At 33.0% G+C, this 21,125-nt stretch overlaps 1 protein-coding gene across 1 annotated transcript in view; it reads right to left on the bottom strand.

Annotated features, from left to right (window-relative positions):
* The window catches only part of LOC106662954 (43 kDa receptor-associated protein of the synapse homolog), a 59,378-nt gene extending 45,182 nt beyond the window's left edge, over nt 1-14,196 (bottom strand). The window contains exon 1 of the mRNA XM_014387410.2: nt 14,149-14,196. Coding sequence (XP_014242896.1) covers nt 14,149-14,186 — 38 coding nt within the window. The 5' untranslated portion in view covers nt 14,187-14,196. The remainder of the gene's footprint in view (nt 1-14,148) is intronic.
* Between the last annotated feature and the right edge of the window lie 6,929 nt (nt 14,197-21,125).

Here is a 21,125-nt window from a genome sequence, read left to right as displayed (position 1 = left end):
CGAAAAAACTTATGAGGAAGCAATTAGTGAGAGTGGTAATTGCGAGGGGGGAGATGGAAAGAGAACAATTGAAAAGGGGATGATAGGGGGTGTGAGTGAGAAAAGAAGACTAGGTGTGCTTAATTGGAAGTCTAGAAAATTTCTTCTCTCCTTTGTATAGAAAAGGGCTTTTTTTAAAAACACCGTCCAAAGAAATTGGCAACAAGTCAATATAAAAACGAAATGAAAATATTTAAACTTACGAAATATTTACATTATAGTTCTAAAGCAAAAAATAACAGTTGTTTAAGTTCAATTTATTCAATTTATTAATATTCGATTGTGACTTGTAACTTTTCTATTAAACATTTGTGTGTAATTCTACCTTATTTTTATAATTTTTTATTTTTATTTTATTTTTTTTACGAGGGTTCGCAACAGCACAGGTCATATAAACTCTCAGGGTGACGGTTTTTTGAAAAAAAAACATTTGTAAGTATGTCGGGTTCGAATGCAAGGCCGCTGGATTCGAACCCGGGACCTTTACCTTACAGTGATGAGCGCCGTGTCAACGCCTAAACCGTTGCGGCCACCGACGCCCTCAGTATAATTTTTTATTGTTTTATTTGTTTTTTGTTCATTTTGAGTATTACAGTTAACTGTGTAAATAATATATAATTTTTTCATCGTTTATTTATAGTTCGATGTTTCTACATATTTGCATAACGATAATTACTAAATTTGCTTTTTACTCCATATTTGTTTGCTTACTCATACATAAATCGTTATTAAAATTTGTTGAGCTTCCACTCAATTGCTGTGTTTTAGCCACTCATTGAATTTCGGATTTCAAGATTGGTACGGTCGGCTAATTTAACCCCGGTCGGGCTTTCGTCGTGCGAAGCACTGGAACCCCGTTGAACATGGTAAACTAGGTCACGGCACCCATATCGATCCGAGAAGCGGGAGTTTTAAACGGAAAGCAGACATTTGAAAAGTCCCTTCTGTTCACATACAGGCTAAAAAACGGATCGAATATTATATTTGCGATTCTTCCCACACTCGGTACACTGTCTCGTTCTAACATTCCTTTCACCGCCCTGTCACGGATTCACGCATTGAATTAGCACACCCATTGTTCCCAAACAATGATCTCTCTACCCTTTCTCGGACTAACCCGAATCTAAATATTTACTGTGTAAAATATTACAAGTAAAATGATCAACCCTTGTTAATCCGGGATGAATGAGGCATTAGCTTCAAATTGACACTCAGCGCGGATTATAAAGGCTAATCTTTATCTAACAATATTTTCCATTTGCTGTTTCCTGATAATCTTATTATTACACAATTTTTCACCATTAAATCTTTAAATTAATGACACAATAATCTTCAGCTTATTTATGCCATTTTTGGTTTAAATAAACCGTATGTTTTAAACAAAAACATGATTATTGAAAGCAAAGTTGAGTTATATTGTATTGGAGTATAATTGATAATGATTTTCGGTTAATTAGTCAAGCGCAGAACCAAATCAAGCCGACATAAACCTGTTCTGCCCTAGTTATAAATAAACACAATCAGACCCAGAGAAATTGATTAAGAAAAACATTGGCCAGTTTTAATGAACGGAAACAAATTAAACTAACAAATAGACAAGTTTTTAAACAACAATGTTCAATAAAAATTCAAATCACGCTCCTTTAGAATAAAAACAACAACATAGAATTATTATGTTCGAATAAAATATTTCTTATAAATTTATTATTTATATGTTAAGATATTAATAAAAACATTTTTTAAAGTTTTTCTCGTGTAGAAATGTGTGGTGTTTAGTGACGGTTAGTTAATGATTATTTGGAGATCGTGAGATGCTCAGTCATAGTCGCACACTCAGTCGCAGCTACGCTAATATCATTAGTCAAATTCAATATCAATAACATACATATATCATCATCACATCACACAAAACATATAACATATAAAACAATCATTACTTTTTTCACCTCAAACATTTTTACGTAGTCTTATTATTTAACAATTTGGCTTTCCTTTTCCTAATTATCCCCGTCTATATAATCCTGAAAGGATTATCAGGCCGAACCATTACCCCTTTTCCATTTTCGGCTCCTTTCACCTCAAAAAACTGACTCCTCATATAAAAATGTTTTTCTATCCCTACACCTTTCTCCACCCCTTCAAAATCCAACGTATATAAACATAAAACATCAAAATCTCACTGGCACTCTCAACACAACACACAAAAATGACACAATTACACAGAAAACAAACACTTTGAAGGAGAACAAATACTTTGATTTAGTCTAAAATTTATAGCATTGTATAAATTTATCTTTTCACATCCTACATGTATTAGTATGATTTAAACAATGCATTGTATAAATTCATTTTTTTCCACATCCTACATGTATTTGTAAAATTTATATAATGTTTATAAATCCCAGGCCCTGAAGATGATCTCAATAAAGATCGAAACGTTGGCACGATAAAGAAAATGTTTTTCTAATACCTACATCACACCAGACTGCATCTCACGATTTCTGAATAAGTATTTGTTAAATTTAAACAATATTAGTAAATCCCAGGCCCGGAAGATGATCTCAATAAAGATCGAAACGTTGGCACGATAAAGAAAATGTTTTTCTAAAACCTACATCAAACCAGACCGTATCTCACGATTTCTGAATAAGTATTTGTTAAATTTAAACAATGTTAGTAAATCCCAGGCCCTGAAGATCATCTCAATAAAGATCGAAACGTTGGCACGATAAAGAAAATGTTTTTCTAAACCTACGTCACACCAGACCGCATCTTACGATCTCCAAATAATCATTAATTCTACGTATTTTCTTTTCAATCCATTTCAATGATTTTATTAACAAATAGTGGCATTAAATTGGCCATTTATAAGTATTTAAATTTTAATAAAGAGAGGTTTACCGAGTTTTTTATTTACAATTAGTTGTAAATATTCGTTTAAATACCAAACTGATTTTAAAAACCTGTCTGGCCGTTAAACGGCGCTTAGGTTATACTATGCAGGTCAAGCAGAACCGACTTGCCGGTGAGGTAAACGTACAGCGCCGTGAAATTGGCATACCTCTATTTCCAAGCGTTTCGCAGATATTAAAATTTATTGTTTTTATTCAAAAATAAAAGTTCAAAAAATAAGCGAAATATTAAACTACTAAAGGATGGTACAAACATATGTATTTTCTAGTTTAGTCTTGTGCTGGTCACTACATGAGATTTTCTCTCTCAAAAAATTTCCTTCTCATATTTTCTAATTTCCCAATAATCAGTACCTGTATTTTTTCATAGTTTCTTTTTACAACCTTCTCTACCTAACATACGAAGCTTAGCGTAAGGTTTTGTAACAGTTTGTTTTTAACTTTCCTTTTAGAAAAAAAATTAATCTGTTTCTGGCGACATGTTCTCCCATCATTTAACAAAACTTAACTAAAAATGCCTCGCTTAAATTTCTTCTTTGTTCTTTTTCTTGTAAAGCCTTTGGGATTTCAATAAATAGTGTTGATCACTGAGGAAAAACAAAAGATAAAATGCACCAATTATTTTTCAAAAGGAAAAAAAAATCATGAATACAATGTTGGCCCATTCCTATACTGCTATAAAGAAAAAATAAACAAAAAACATCTTTATTTCTTGTAATGGAAAATACAAAAGTTATACAGTTTAAAACGTAAATTTTATTTAATTTTTAATTTTTATTTTAAATTTTATAGAGAATAAAAGTAGGAAATACATATTTTTAACATTATTACTTTTTTATCCTTCCATTACAGCCTGCTTTCCATAAGTATAAATATTTGTGCCAGAAAGAAGAAGTTGTAGGATTAAAATTGATTTTTAATACAATAAAAGAAAAAATACAATAAAATTATTATACAAAGATATAAAGGTTGATAGGTGTAAGTGTTAGTAAAAAGAATTATAATGCTTTAAGAATTTCTCTTTTAATAATTTCGATTTTACTAAAACTAAAAAATATTTATGTCTACTTTACGTTTAATGATGATGGAGGATTGACGATGATGGAATTGATAAAGAAACTCGTAGCCAATCAAAGCAGGATTTAGTTATATTTTGTAACAGGACAAGGGGAATGAAATAAAGTAAGCTTATTCAGTTTTCAGAATGAGTTGTCACATATATTGTACGACTTTTTCATTTCTGAATATTGGTAGAAACAATACACAGATAATTGATTTCATATACATAAAAAAAAATTGAAAGAGATTATCAAAGTTATAATCATATTATTACAAAAAAATAATTAACGTTTTTTAAGATAAAAATATAATTATGGCAACTCCAATGTAAATATGCTTTTAATATGAATGGGACAACATAAACAAAAATTATAACATTGTTAGAAAAGATATGTGACAGAAAATGTCACGAGCGACCAACGGCATGAAGATAGCGACCACTCCCGGGTTAAAAAATTAAAATAAATTAAGTATTTATTCGTATTAATTATTGTATTAATGTTTAAGTAAAATTTACCTACAAAATTGATAAATTGAAGGTCAAGTGTTAAACGGCGCTTAAGTTATACAGTGCCCGCAAAGCAGTGTCTTGCCGGTGAGGTATACTTTCGGCGCCGCGAAACTTGTACTTCGTTCCAAGGATTTCGCTCGAAATTAAAATTAATATTTTCATATTTTTTCACATATTTTCAGCCTGTGTAGCCTCTCGCACGACAGCTTATAAATAAACCGTTGAAAAATAAACTTATTTTCAACCCAAAGTCAATCTTAAAGATATTAAATCGACCTAATGTGAAATATGTGACACATGCCAATCCCTTATCAACGCTGTTAATTGTATTATCTTTCCTAACACGTCCTAACATGTTTAACAGTAATCTAACTATTTTGTGATAACATCGAAACGCATTTAGTCACAATAGAAACAATGCTCGCGTGTAAATTCATAGTAATAAATTTCCATACAATTTTATTGCTTATATTAAAACATTCAGAATTTTTCAAGATCGCTTCATTAAAATATAATCATTTCAAATAATTTAAGTTCTACAGAAAATCAATATTAAACAATACAGTCTCATCTTCTCATTTCTAATTTTATAGCATAAAAAGATTTTTCTCTACTGATCATAAATCCTTTGAATTTATTTAAAAACTCATAATAATATGAAATAACATAAAACATTTTGTTTTTATTTAGTTCATTTTTTATTCCAACTTTTTTTTAAACTTTATAGAGCATTTATACAAAATTTTCAGGAGGTTTCCCAAAAATTATAATTGTTTAATAAACAAGACCGCAGTCTCCTCTGGGAGAAATAAAATTTTGTTTGTAAAGTCAACTGCGTTTTATTTGACTGCCGTTATAAGTAAACAAAAATCACGCAGAAAAAAAAGCTTTCAAACAAAACAAAGCACTGTTTGAATGGTGAAGTGAGTGGCTTCAAAAGTCGGTTTCTTTCTCTATTTGTCAACAAACACCACGGCAGCCTTTTCTAAAAGCTACCATGAAACTTTTTTGTCTTGGTTAGCCTTTATGGGGATATTGTATGACATAGGAAAACCAAAAGAGAACCCCCCCCCTTACTGTATTGCTTTAAGCATCACTTAAAAAATACCCATCTTGATTTATTCTCTCGATAAACGAACTCGATTATTTATACGAATAAATTACGGTTAACGAGAATTTTTATTTATAAATAATTAATGTGGCAAAATGATCAAAGTTTATGAATATTGAACAATAGAAGGTCATATTCCTCGAGGCAGAGCCCAGCATCAGAGCTTAACCTGCCTATCGATCCGCCAGGGCTGCTCCGACTATCCCTCCTCGACTTATCGAATTTCAGCCAAAAACTAAAACTAGGAAAATTGAGATTTTGAAGTTTTTATTCATCTAAATTTTAGTTATCAAATTCAGAATAGTTAAGAATCAAATAAAAATATCTGGGCTTGCAAAAACAAAATAAATAAAAACAAATTTAGAATTCACAATTTATTCGCATAATGTATTTTTAATTAGATGAAAAAAAGTATAAATCATTCTTTTATTTATAAATAGGCCTAATTATTAACCAAAAAATCATTTACAATCAACTGTTTAATTTTTTTCAAATCAAATTCACAGAAAGCCTATGCAACTCATCAAATAATCACATTTCAATATTTACCGTGAAAGATAATAATTATTTAAAATGGCAGGTCTTTTTTTTAATTACAGGTTCACCCGGAACCTGTTTGAATTCATATTACATTTTCAGCTCTATAAAAACAATCCTCTCTTTGCTACGTTCCGTTCAACTTCTGCGTCACGTCCACTTGATAAAAGGTGGTAAAAGGTGAACGAAGATTAAAGACAGAGAATAATCTTTATGTACTTTAGTGAATTTTGTCGTAATCTTTAAGCAAATGCGGAAAAAATTACACTCTTACTTTGATTACTACATATTTTTCAGGTTTTAGGTCTGTTTTACTTTCTGTTTACAGAATTGTACAGGGTGTTCGGCTACTCGTGTTACAAACTTTGCCAGTAGATACTACATTCAAAATGGAACCAAAAAGTCCTAACGATGGTCTTAATCTCAGCAGTTTCGGACTTATTCCACTTTTTCTGATTTTTGAAGATTTCACGGCCTTGCTTCAAATAAACAATGATAACTCCAAAACTAAAAGGGTTTTGGACAAATCTGTTGATACCATTGACTACTACGTTAAATTTCTAGTAAGATGTGAAATAAACGTTTTCGTAGTTAGAACTTCGAAAAATAACTTTTTTTTTCAAAGTTGAAAAACTTACTATGGTGATTTTAAACTACTATTTCCAAACCAGGAGCCCAGCAAATTTCAGCAAACGTACTCCATTGAATATCCTTTTTAGTTGTGCAATTCTTTTTTAATTACTTTTTCAAATATTAAGAAATTGATGAAGGAAAGGAAAAAACCGTGGTTGAAGCATAATGAATGATTTCTAAAACGAGCAGCTGACCCCCCCACACCCTGTATATTTTTTTAATTCTTACAGAAAATTTGATGTTTGCTTGATATTTTCATGAAAAGTCGTTCGATATTTCACTTCTTACCAACGTAGGAAACCGTTTGGCCACTTTGGTCGATTTGATTCGCCCCGAGACTTTTTTATATTTTTCTATAAAACCGAACACCTCAAGGGTCCGTCTTTAAAATGTAGCGTACGGTGCAATATATAAAAATCCACGGGGCGCATTAGACGCGTCAGCTTTTTTTTTTTTTTTTTTTTTTTGGTCTACGTTTTATGATGCATAAAAACCACAATGGCGTGTTTTACGATCGGTCCGGAACACGGACCATGACGATCGTAAATCCCTGTACGTAGAACCGGCCCTTTGTTAATTGGCGCGAACGGTCATAAATTGTTTTAGCATTCGGTTAAAAAAAAAAATCCGAAATGAGCAAGTCTTAATCAACCAGTTAAGCTTTTCTTTATAATATGCAATTAAAGTATATTAAGTTTTTAAATCTATCGGATTTCCATTTGGATCAATCGATGCCATTAAAAAAAAATAATGGGAGATTTTTAAATAAATATTACAAATAATATTGCTAATTTTCTCATCTTGTCAAATAATATTAAAATTTATATTAAAATCATAAATAATTTTCAGATTCGTACTAATATATTTTAAACTATAGTTTTTAATTAACTTTTACAGTCTTGATGAGATATTCCTCGAAACCTTGGTAAAAGAACTGAGTTTTTTCTAATTTGCCTCAGCCCTCTTCGTTTTTCATTATATAATGATATCGGAGATAATAAATATTATTTTAGCTCTCGGTTAAAAAAATCCGAAATGAGCACGGCTTAATCAACCAGTTGAGCTTTTCTTTATAACATGCAATTAAAATTTTTAAATTAAAACTATAAACTATTAAATTCACTAATTTCGTGGTCCGCTTGACCAATTAATACATTACATTAATTAAGGTTTTTAGTTGAGATGATAAAAAGTTAATGGCACGAGCGGGATTCGAACCCACGATCTTCGGCTAGATACGCCGCTGCTCTACCTCATGAGCTTTCGTGACCTCGATCCACTCGGACATCAACTTCCCATCTCAACCCCACCTTTTGAGTTTTCCCTCCTTTTTGCCATATTTCAATCCTATTACACGACATTGGAAAAATGGCAAAAAGGAAGGAAAACTCGAAAGGTGGGGTTGAGATGGGAAGTTGATGTCCGAGTGGATCGAGGTCACGATAGCTCAAGTGGTAGAGCAGCGGCGTATCTAGACGAAGATCGTGGGTTCGAATCCCGCTCATGCCATTAACTTTTTTTCATCTCAACTAAAAACCTTAATTAACTACAAACTATTGTTAATTTTCTCATCTTGACGATACAAACTTAAAATTTAAAGCGAGACGCATTTGATAAAGATGTAACCCGGTTGTACCCAGTAATCAGTTGAGCTTTTATTTATAACGTGCAATTAATGTATATTAGGCTTTTAAATCTATCGGATTTCCATTTGGATCAATCGATGTCATTAAATTTTTAGATGAATAGTACAAACAATATTGTTAATTTTTACAACTTGTCAAATAATTTTTTTTCTATTAATTAAGGTTTTGGTTGAGATAAAAAAGTCAGTGTCACAAGCGGGATTAGAACCCACGACCTTTGGCTAAATACGCCGCTGGTCTACCACTTGAGCTATAGTGATTTCGAACCATTGCATTAAAATTTATATTAAAATCGTAAATGATTTTCAGATTCATTCTAATATACTTTAAACCATGGTTTTTAATTAAACTTTTAAAGTCCTGATGAGATATTCCTCGAATCCTTGGTGAAAGAACTGAGTTTTTTCTAATTTGTCTCAGCCCTCTTCTTTTTTCATTATATAATTATATCGGAGATAATTCATTATTAAAGGAAATAAATAAAAAGATGTCAGTGGCATCGTATCGGAGTTATAAAAAAATGTTCCAAAGGTATTTATATTATTATCTCCAGGATCTTCGTTTTTCTTATAAAAAACGCTTTCTTATTAATAGAGATAATATAATTTCATTTTTATAGGCGAAGAAATTGGCTTTTTTATTTTAATTGTTAATTACTCTTCTCCAGCTCTGTTTCGAATAACAAAATCCACCGTTATTATTTAAACATTTGAAGTAAAGATTTTATTCGAAATGTGGTCCGCTTGGCGGTTGGCTTATTAAGGGGTCGAAAAGCTTTATTTGAACTGGACGGAAAGGAGTCAAACGACCCTGGGAACGCATTAACCAACCAGGACACGTACAAAGGAAACCCAGTAGCGATCCTTAATCCAGGCGGATACTTAATAGAACCACTTCCGTCATACTCCCATTACCGTTACATTTAGCCGAGTGGGAATTGATGAACTGCTGTCAGCCATTTAGTAATTGCTGATCGTCAACAAGCCAGGCTCAGGCAGCTGTCAGCATTTAAGGCTCAACCTGTTTCAACCTAGTGTACCTGACGAAAAACTCAATTTTAATTATTTTTTTCTAAATCTAGAAATCAACGGTTGATTAATTAAACCCCCTCCTCGACAAACAAACCGTTGAATAATCGAATATTGAACAAAAGTTTTCATTTTGTTAGACAGTTGTAAATTGGAATGTAACAAGCCCGTGCTTGAATAATAATATTAACAATGAGAATTACTCAAAAGGCATTATTAATTGCATTTATTCACACAGAATAAACGGAGCATAAGTTATGCTAATGGTCATGACTTTTGTGCCCTGCGGGCTTAGACGATCCGTTCATTTCTATTCCGGCGATCTAGTTTTAAACAATTATAATCGTTAGCAATCTATCAAAAGAAATACTCTAGCCATTAAATTTAAAAAAACAATTGAAACAAAAATGTGTCGCAATACCGAAAAATTTTCGGCCTGCAAAAGACAAAAGTAAACTTGGCAAAACGTCTTGTACTTAGTTTAATCATTGAAAGATCAATTCAACAAAGAAAAATGAAAGTTTGAAAGTAATTAACAAATATTGAATAAATGATAAGACACATTGACCCACGGGCACCTGCTTTTGGGCCAACGCCCCTTATGCAGAGAAAGGTTGCTCGTTGTGCCTCACATAATAGAGGTGTGTTTGGCTCCATACAGAGAGCGTGTAGGCATGCTGCCGGATTTAATAAGAGTTCTCTGACACGGTAGCGAGTTTCAGGGTCTCTTGTTTCGCTTTTTAGCAGAATAGGGAATTTTTTATTGTATATATCCTTCAAAATATGTGTTTTGTTTTTCTGTGTCTTGTATGAGTAAATGTATTTATCGGTATGAACGGGGAGGGGCTGATGGCGAATTAGTTTCTCCATCGCCTCTCAGGTTGTGTGTATGATTTTGGCTGAAGGCGGAAATTTTATAAAAATTCCCCCATCGACCCCAATTTAGATTAGTTTATTATACGATACCACTCTAATGGCAGACTGTGAAGAGGACCTAAAGAGCCTCTTAAAAGGGTTAAGAGAAGATCGCAAAAGTGGGCTTTAAGATCAACATAAAAAAAACTAAGATCATGGCAACCGGTCCCATCGCTCCTTGGCAAATAGAGGGGGAAGTGGAAGTAGTGACATAATTCACGTTCCTGGGATCCCAGATCACCGCAGACTGTGGCAGCAGCCATGAAGTTAAAAGAAAAAACTAGAGACATCTCCGTGCCAACGAAAGTCCGCAATGGCTTTCCCAGCAGTCATGTATGGCTGCGGGAGTTGGACTATAAGGAAGGCCGAGCTCCGAAGAATAGATTTTTTTGAACTATTGTGCTGGATAACACTCTTGAGAGTACCTTGGAATGCAAGAAGATCAAAATAGTCAATCCTAAAAGAAATCGACCCTGACTGTTCCCTGGAAGGCCAGATAATGAAATTGAAGCTCAAATACTTTGGCCACCAAATGAGAATGGAGCACTCACTGGAGAAGACCCTGATGCTGGGAAAGATTGACGGTCAAAGAAGACGGGGACGGCAAAGGATGAATTGTATTTTTGGGTTTTGTATGAGTAAGTGTATTTATTAGAGTGAATGGGGAGGGGCTGATGGCGAAGTAGCATCTCCATCGCCCCTCTGCGTGCGTGACTTGGGTCTACGGCGGAAAACTTTTAAAGTACCCCATCGCCAAATTAGATTAGTTTATTGTTGTGAACAGGTAGATGGATGAATATCGAGTACTCCGTCTACCAAGTATGAGTGCGAACAATGTACATAGTCCTGCCATAAGTTCTGTTATAATCATTCACCTTGAAAATAATCCCAAACAAACGCCTGGCCAACCTTGCTGTCTTGCCTATTGTTTACCTTTGATATAATGCTAAATTCTTTTACTCAGTTGTTATTGAGAATTAATAACGTCAAGATGGAACGCACCCTTGAACAAAACCGTCATGCCATCATCGCACTGCACAAGGCAGGTAAATCAAAATCAGAGATTTTCAAGACGCTGAAATCGTTAGGAATAAATCGAATGTTTGTGTGGCGCACCATAAATAGCTTCAAAGATACTCTATCTATTAAAGACAAACCAAGGTCCGGCCGTCCTCGCTCTGTGAGGGTGAAAAATGCCATCAAAGCGGTTGAAAACCGAATTCGAAGAAAGTGTGAGCAAGGGCGAAAAATTACCAAGAAGACATCCTTGAGAAAGTAGTAAAGCCCTTAAGTACTACTCTTTTTACCGGAACTCATTGGGTCTTCCAACAGGTCTCACCTCCTGCGCACAAGGCCCGAACAACTCAGCAGTGGCTGGAGAAGAATGTTCCGAAATTCATTAAGGATTCATTAAGGATTGGCCCTCGGGAAGCCCAGATTTGAATCCTCTGGACTAAAAGGTGTGGTCCCATCTTGAGCTTATGGCTTGCCACAGGAAACACGCCAATTTAGAGAGCCTCAAGTCCGCTCTGCTAAAAGCAGTTGAGAAATTTCCTCAAGACGTGTTGCGTACTGCCATAGATAATTGGCCCCGAATACTAAAAGCTTGTTTGAAGGCAAAAGGTGGTCATTTCGACTAATATTATTTTATTTCAATCTTAAAAAATATTGGATTTTTTTAAATAAATTTCTTTTTCATATTATCAAGTTTCTCTATTCCCTAATGGCCCTTTTTCTTGTAACAGAACTTATGGCAGGACTAGATAGGAATGAATGTATTAATTGGTGTGATTGTGCATAGAGAGTGTAGGGGTACTTTGTTAGTACTTCGGGCTGAAATGACCAAGCTGTCGGATGCCCCTTTCAAAAAAAAAGACACAAGCGAGAAATCAATCAATCTTTTTTTCCTCGGCCACCCCATGCAATAAAGCTCCCCTTTCTCTCAGTTTAACAATTATTTAACCTGTATTTATTGTGACTGTCGTCGCCTTTTTGTCCTTAATGGTTAAATCCACTTAAGGGGGCGTAAAAGCGAGACGCATTTGATCAAGATGTAACCCGGTTGTACCAAGTGAACGAGCGAATTGTTGACTAGAACGCGTGAAAACAATACAACCGTCAATCTAATGTTATTTATTCCCAAGTTACACGCTCATAAATAAGACAAATATTTACTCCTGGTCGCTTAGAAATATTTCGTTGGGAATTATAATTCATAAACTTTCTCCAACGTGTTACTTCCTTCTTACTTGTGTTTCCTGAGTTTGCCAACATTTATTGACATTACGTAGTTAAGCCCTTTGAATTGATCAATTAAAATATAATTCCCGGTAATTAAAACGTAATAACTCGATTTGATTACAGATAAATATCTCATAATGCCATAACGATCTAATACTAATACGATTAATGAAAAATTCGTTTTTGTTTTATTTTGTGTATTTATTTTTGACGTGATTGTGCAAATGAGTGTACGTATGCGTATACATTATTTTCAAGAAAATTGCTAATAAAATCGTTAATGTAGGTTGAGATTGAGACTGGTGTCTGGGAGGATCGAAGTCACGATAGCTCAAGTGGTAAAGCAGCGGCGTATTTAGCCGAAGGTCGTGGGTTCGAATCCCGCTCGTGACACTGACATTTTTAACTCAACCAAGACCTTACATAAAAGGACTAAAACGAATTATTGAAAGAATTAACTTGGTCAATTGACCATTAAAACATAAATTGATTAAAATCGATAATGTTGAACCTGCACTGGGTCCGTGTACACTCGAGGATTTTTGATATTGGTCGAACGCGTTTCGGCTTTGAGCCATCATCAGTGAAGAACTCGGATCTCAGAGTGTTGACGGACACAAGTGACCCAGTACCGGTTCAACGTGTTCACTGACTCGCAGACAAGCACACATAAATTCGTTAATATTGATCGTTTCTTATATTTTTAGTGTATTTATTCTCGTTTATGCGTGTTTCCATGATATGACTCTTTTTCATGATGAAAATTCCTAATTAGTCAAAAAATTACTAGTATTTTTGTTATTTATGTTTTTTATGAGTATACGGTGTGTGTCTGAGTTCCTGTGGTTATACGTGTATGTGTAAAGTATGTGTTACTTATGTATCTATTCCATAAAAATCGTAACCAAATCACAATTTTTTTCAAATTTTGTTAGTTGAACAGGATAAATGTTTGTGCTTATTACTGTACCTTTTAAGTATTGAATTTTCTTTTTTAATCAAATTCGTTATGTTTTATCCCAAATGATGTTACGTACTCGTGTATGTGTTTCATGTATTGTTTTAAATGAAAAAAAAATTAAATGCTGACGTAGTTCGTTTTGAATTAATCCATGTGCTGCTAACATTTTGTGCCATAATAAAAAAAAGCGATAGTTTTCAATTCCTTTATATATTATCACAATTGCAACTAGGTGATGATGTTTTTTAATAAATAATGAAAAAATCAATAAAATTTGTAATTATAGTTATGAGTTTGTGTCTTGATAAGATCTATTATATAGACTAATATAAATACTGCCCCCAATAATACACTTTGTAAATGTTATTAAGTAAGCTATTATTTGTTCGATAATGAAAGAATATAGCTCAATATCAGCTTGATTTTATATAGAAAGTTTATAAACAGGGAACAATCCCGAGTAATGAGATGTGGACGGTTAAAATTTTATTGAAGGCCAATAAAATAGTAAGAGGGAACGTACGATTAATAATAGACAAATAATTACGAACTTACCCCAGGTATTCGCGAGAATTAATACTCTCCCAAGACATGGCGACACCCCCGAACACAGAGCCTACACTGACTGGAATCCGAAATCCCACCCCTCACAGGGAAGAAGGGTGCGGCAGCCTCCACCCCCGCCGCATCGGGCAGCCCCCACCGCACCAATTTTACGAGTGAATAATGTCCCCGAATGAAATTGTAAGGATATGTCCTCGGTAATTTGCCAAGACAAGGATGGCAAGAGGGCAAAAAATTAGCCGAGAGAAAAAAAAGGACAGAAGAAAATTAAGCCGGATTAAACGTTGGGAAGATGACAGACTTAATAATAATGCCGTCCTGGCTAAATTCATCCCCCGAATTAAACCTGAGAGATTCCTCCACGTTTTTAATCTACCTCCACGGTTTTTTACTAGCTGTGTTTAATAATTCGACATAATTTACAAGGAGACGAAGATATCGCCATTAATCGTTTATCAGACAAACCACAAGTTAAAACTTAAAAGTTTAAATTAAAAATAATGAAAATTCTACCACCCGGATTTCACTCCCAACAAACTAGTCAATTTAGAACACATCAAAGCGAGAAGGATTTTAAAAAAGGATTTTTCAATTTAAACACCTTCACTAAGTGTTCAGAATTTAAAATTATCATGAATATATGTCCACGTCAAAAAGTCGACCTGTGAAATTTTAAGCAATTTATTTTTTTATAAAGTCACATTTGCCAAATTGTATTAAGGTTTTTTTTTATATTTGGTTTATAACCAAGGGTTTTTAATTTTTAAATTTACTAGTATATTCTCAAATAAGAGAACACTGCCCATCCTCGTAAATTTATTGACGATATCTGAACCAAAACTGTCAGGGAATATCGCCACTTTTCGCTACACACCTTGGCCCACTACTTACTGGAAAAATAAAATAAAAAACGAGTAATCCTCAACTTTTTATAAAGAAGATTCTATGTCTGTGATCTAACCAGAACATCTCTCAACCTTTTAGACATACTGACCGTACCTGAATTATAACTGACAGGGAATATCATAACTATTCGCTGCACACCTTCACCCATAAAACAACAACCCCATACTGGAACAACATGAAGTAAAAAAGTGCTATTCCCGACTTTCCAGAAATAAAACTTTATGTCTATGATTTAATGAGAAAAACTCTCATCCGCTTAAACTCATTGACGGTATGTGGACCGAAACCGACAGTGAATATCACAACTATTCGCTACAAACCTTGACCTGCAGTGTCCACCATACAGGAACAGCTTAAAAAGGGTCATCCTCAACTTTTCATAAACAAGATATATCTATGATCTAATAACCTCCAAAATTCTATCTCAGTTTCCTCACAAGTAGTAATTAATATCCCTTATTTTTAATCCTAGCCGTCCTTAGTACCCATCATTCCTTTCCTATGGAATTCTTCAATTCGTACGATCCACAAGCTTAAAAAAGCATCAACATCATTCATCAACAATTTCGCTTCCCTAATTACCACTCTGAATACGCCAAAATCATCTTGTTATAAACTTCATCGAAATATTCCCGATGTGTTAGCAGTTCTGCCTTGGAGTATTTTTATATCGTGATTGGCACCATAGCTGTAACTCATTTTTTTGAACACATCTAAAATCCTATCTGATCGTACCTTTCATGTTACTTACCAAACCTCAACCTCTCCGATTCATTATATCCTGTGTTCGTCAAGGGAGCATCCTAGGTCCGTTACTTTTCAGCATATACTGAAGTATGAGTACATACTCGTCCTTCCCTCGACACTCTAACACATTCACATTTGCTGACGATATATAAATCCTCTCTGCCAACCTCAATCCTTTCCTAGCAGTTCGATACCTCCTTACGCTAGAACCACAGTTCCATACATTAAGATTAAAAATAAAAACAAATCCTATTTTGTGTCCTTTAGATCCATATGCTTTTACATCTTCATTTGGGAACATCCGTCACACTTCATCAGTCTTGAGTTTCTAAAATGTACAAAATTATATCCAAATTTCCAAACGTATATATACATAAATAATAAAATTGCATATAGAAAAAAAGGCATTGAATGAATTATTGAACAAAATCTTCAATATTGCAAAGCTAAAATAATTGTTAACACAATTAAATTTGATAATAGCTGAATGTTATGATCTTTTTGTGATTATAAGTGGGGAAAATAAGAATGAAATTTTTAAAAAACTTTGTCATTGTTTTAATTTAGCTATCCAGTTCTAATTTATTTCCAGAGACTAAGATTTATCACAATTAGTTTAATTTTAAAAATTCTGAATTACATGAAGTTTCATGTAGATCTGTAGTCGTTTTAAAGTTATCAATATTTTCGATTATAAAAAAAAATCAAAAAACTCCAGCCCCTCGTTTTCCTTGCTTGTTTTATTGAATATAGTTAGATGTTTTATTTAAATTTTCCAACTAATTAATTTTTATTAATGGCTATGCATTTCGGGGCTCAGTTTCCTGCCCCCTCATCAGTCCGTTTTTGGAGGTCAGACCTTACTGGTGCAGTGCAATAAAAAGGCCTAGCTATATTTTTTAAATTACTTATATCAGCTAAAATATTTTTTTTTAGTTTCTAAGATTTTTCGATCAAGTATACACAAACAGAGTTTCAATAGAATAGTTGATCTCACGTTCGTGCTTTTATCATTTATCATTTACCATTTGTCTTTGGTATTTTAATAAAATTAACCTAATTTGACAGGTATTCACTTTAACACTCAATAAAAATAAGAAGTGAATAAAATTTCATTTGAAAAAGGAGAACAGGTTTAATTAAAAATATTTTTGCTACATAACTATAAAAAAATACCAAATAAACCATGTAAATTCGTCTTGAAACTGTTCAAAAGAATTAACCTAATTTGACAGGTATTCACTATAAAACTTAATAAAAGTAAGTAGTGCATAAAATTTCATTAGAAAAGGGAAAAAAGGTATAATTAACAAAATATTTTTTCTACACAACTATAAAAAAAATACCAATTAAACCATATAAATACATCTTGAAACTGTTCAAAAAAATTAGCCTAATTTGGCAGGTATTTACTTTGAAACTTAATAAAAGTAAGAAGTGTATAAAACTCCATTAGAAAAAGGAGAAAAGGTTCAATTAACAAAATATTTTTTCTACACGATCATAAAAAAATACCAAATAAACCATATAAATACCTCTTGAAACTGTTCAAAAAAATTAACCTAATTTGGCAGGTATTTACTTTGAAACTTAATGAAAGTAAGAAGTGTATAAAATTCCATTAGAAAAAGGAGAAAAGTTTTAATCAACAAAATATTTTTTCTACACATCCATAAAAAATACCAAATAAATTATATAAATACGTCCTGAAATTGTTCAAAAAAATTAACTTAATTTTACAGGTATTCAATTTGAAACTTAATAAGAGTGAGAAGTGTACAAAATTCAATTAGAAAAAGGAGAAAAGGTTTAATTAACAAAATAGTTTTTCTACTCAACCATAAAAAATACCAAATAAACCATATAAATACGTCTTGAAACCGTTCAAAAGAATTAACCTAATTTGACAGATATTTACTTTGAAACTTAATAAAAGTAAGAAGTGTATAAAATTCCGTTAGAAAAAGGAGAGATGTTTTAATTAAGAAAATATTTTTTACACAACCATAAAAAATGACATGTATAAATACTTCTTGAAACTGTTACCTTGTAAAATCTAAAAATGGAAATTTTATCCTCTGTAATCGTGGGATTTTCAGTGGATTTGCAAAAGAAATAAAGGGCTGACGGATGTCTTGGTCAAATAAATAACCCTAAATGTCATTTCTGTTTCCACAGTATGATTTTACATTGCACCAGAACATGAAAATCCCCCGTACTGTATCGTCTTAATATTTTATCCTTACGAGTACAGACTATGCCTGTAGTAGCCTAGACGATCCTTAACATATGTCATCCTCTTTCCACGTAGGAGCTTCCGAAGTTAATACCGAAGGGTGGTGAGAAAAAGCCCAGGAGGTGAGATCTGCGGCGCTGTGACCCGGTGACCTACATCCCTCGGATCGAGTCCGTCCCACAAGCCCGTCTCGATTTATGTTTGTGAACGGACAGTTAACGATCCCGGGAACGATTAAATTGTAAAAGGGCGTCGGACTTTTTCCCATTCCCCCCTGGCAAAAAGTGTTCAAAGGGGAAACGTTACAAACTCGCGGAAATTGGATTTTCGCCGTGCGCGTTTTTCTTTGCACAATATTTTGTTTAAATCTACAACAATTTCCCTTTATTTTCCTTGTTTTATAAGCTAAAATGTTCGGTTTTTAAAATATACGTATAAGTTTTATGTTAAAAACAAACTTTAAAAAAATTCATAAAATGCAGAAACCACAGAGATATTACAAATCTAAAAATAGTTGACAATCTTTTTTTTAAATTAAATTAATTGAGTTGATCTATTTTAGAAAAGTATAATCTGCCAAAAAAAAACTCTTTTCTTTTAAACTTTCAGACTGAAACTGAAGAAGGGCTAAATTTAAAATTTGTTAAGTCGAAATGTTTATATTAAAAAAAATAAACAAAGAATAATTGTTAAACGGTCCAGAAAGATAAACACCAGCTTACTTTCTTTACAATATAATGAGAGCAAACATGCTTATTTATTTTTTCAATATTGAAACGTTTCGATTTCATAAAATTCACCTTGTGAAAATTTGAACTATAGATTCTCCAAGCAAAAACTGCTCACTTTTTTGAAATGGCAGTTTTTTAATAAATATAATTAATAATAAGAAATTAAACTTTATTTATTTGAGAGCATATAGCTATTTGTATATGTTCATGTTACAACATAAACAGGTAAACGTGAATAAATTTAGTATGGCTGAACTACTCACAGCAGATCTTACAGATCTGTCAAGATTCAGCAGAGACTGTTTAAAAAAATACTACCTCGAGATTTTAAATCCTCAAAATCAGAATCTAATAGCGAAAAGGTCTCCGTGTCCAGTAAGTAAATTTTATAGAGCCCAAAAGTGTAAATAGAACTTTCCTCCTACCAGGTTTATATTTTGAGATAAATCTACAGCGAAAACGTACCCCCGCCCCACTTAATTGACTTTGCTTTGATTCACTCTGTAGATAGGACAAAATATCTCTGTATTGTGTACAGGGGCCAAAACCCGTACAAAGATAATAGGAGTATCTCTGTGAGTTCAAGAAGATAGCCGAAGACAACTAGAAACTAGCCCCATGGGAGTTAATCAAACGTAGAACCTGAAAGTAGAACCTTAGAATTTTTTCTCCCTCGTTCCAGAATTCCAGAAAACGGGCCTTTAACCAAAATCTCCTTTGGACCCAACTTTCCCCCCAGTGTGTTAAAAAACTGAAACTTTTTTCAAAATACTCAGTAAGAGGGAAAAGATTCTTTCAAATTTTGCAACCAGCGTACTAAAAGTGTTTGTTTTTTATATTATAAACTTTGAGGATCAAACATATCTGGATCTTTTTAACAAAACAAAATTTGCTATATTTTTTAATTTTATGGAATTATAATAAATGTTATTTTTTATAACTTATATCAGTGTAAATAAAGCTCGCCGTACACCCAAATAGCTTGATTCTCTTTAAATTGTTTCACATATTTTAAATAATTTATACCAATCATTGGGCAGCAATGAAAATAAAACTGAGGAAATAACCATCATACGTTGGACTCGTTTAAAAGTTAAAGACGATATCTGACTGATAAACCTACGAAATAATTACTTTTAAAAAATAACTTAAAAGAGTTTTATTCTAAACTATATTCTTTATTAAATTCATTAGATTTCGTGGTCCGAATTACCAAATAACATATTTCAATTAATTAATCTTTTTGTAAGGTATTGGTTGAGTTAAAAAAGTCAGTGTCACGAACGGGATTCGAACCCACCACCTTTGGCTAAATACGCCGCTGCTCTACCACTTGACCTATAGTGATTTCGAACTACTGCATTAAAATTTATATTAAAATCGTAAATGATTCGATGATGCGTTCGAGCAACATCAAAAATCCTCGAGTGTACACGGACCCAGAGCAGGTTCAACATTATCGATTTTATTCCATTTATGTTTTAATGGTCAATTGACCAAGTTAATTCTTTCAATAATTCGTTTTAGTCCTTTTATGTAAGGTCTTGGTTGAGTTAAAAATGTCAGTGTCACGAACGGGATTCGAACCCACGACCCTCGGTTAAATACGCCGCTGCTCTACCAATTGAGCTATCGTGACTTCGATCCCCTCGGACACTAACGAGAATCCGGCTCGTGACATTGACGTTTATATCTCAACAAATACCTTACATAAATATTACTTAATCGAAATATGTTATCTGGTCAATCGGACCACGAAATCTAATGAATTTAATAAATTAAATGAAGTATATCTTCACTAAAGCTCTCCGTGGCCATTTCATTTCTCGCCGAGAATCGAATCCTGCTCACACGACATTCGAAAAATGGCAAAAAGTGGTAAATGCGAAAGGTTTTAGGTTGAGATGGAGAGTGGGTGTCTGAGTGGATCGAAGTGACGATAGCTCAAGTGGTAGAGCAGCGGCGTATCTAGCCGAAGATCGTGGGTTCGAATCCCGCTCGTGACACTGACTTTTTTATCACAACCAATACCTTACATAAAGATTAAATAATTGATATATTCTTTATATTTCAACTGATTGTTGTTTATTTTAAAATTAAATGGAAAGACAAAACCCTACTATGTTGATTTTCTGACACTTGTTTAATTTTTCTTATATTCTATTTTAAATCTGGCAAATATGCTTTAATTATATATATTTAAATTCATAATTGTTTCAAATACGTCTAAATGCATCTATTAATAATGCGTGATTAATTAACTAAACCACACTTCAAACTACCATCGAACATCTGAAACATCAATAAACCAACACTTCTTTATAATTTATTGAAATAATAACTTGTTA

This window comes from Cimex lectularius, unplaced genomic scaffold (genome assembly GCF_000648675.2).
Source record: "Cimex lectularius strain Harlan isolate CLEC.00 unplaced genomic scaffold, Clec_2.1 scaffold131, whole genome shotgun sequence".
In the NCBI taxonomy this organism is placed as follows: Eukaryota; Metazoa; Arthropoda; class Insecta; order Hemiptera; family Cimicidae; genus Cimex; species Cimex lectularius.
This window is presented reverse-complemented; position numbering and strand designations above follow the sequence as displayed.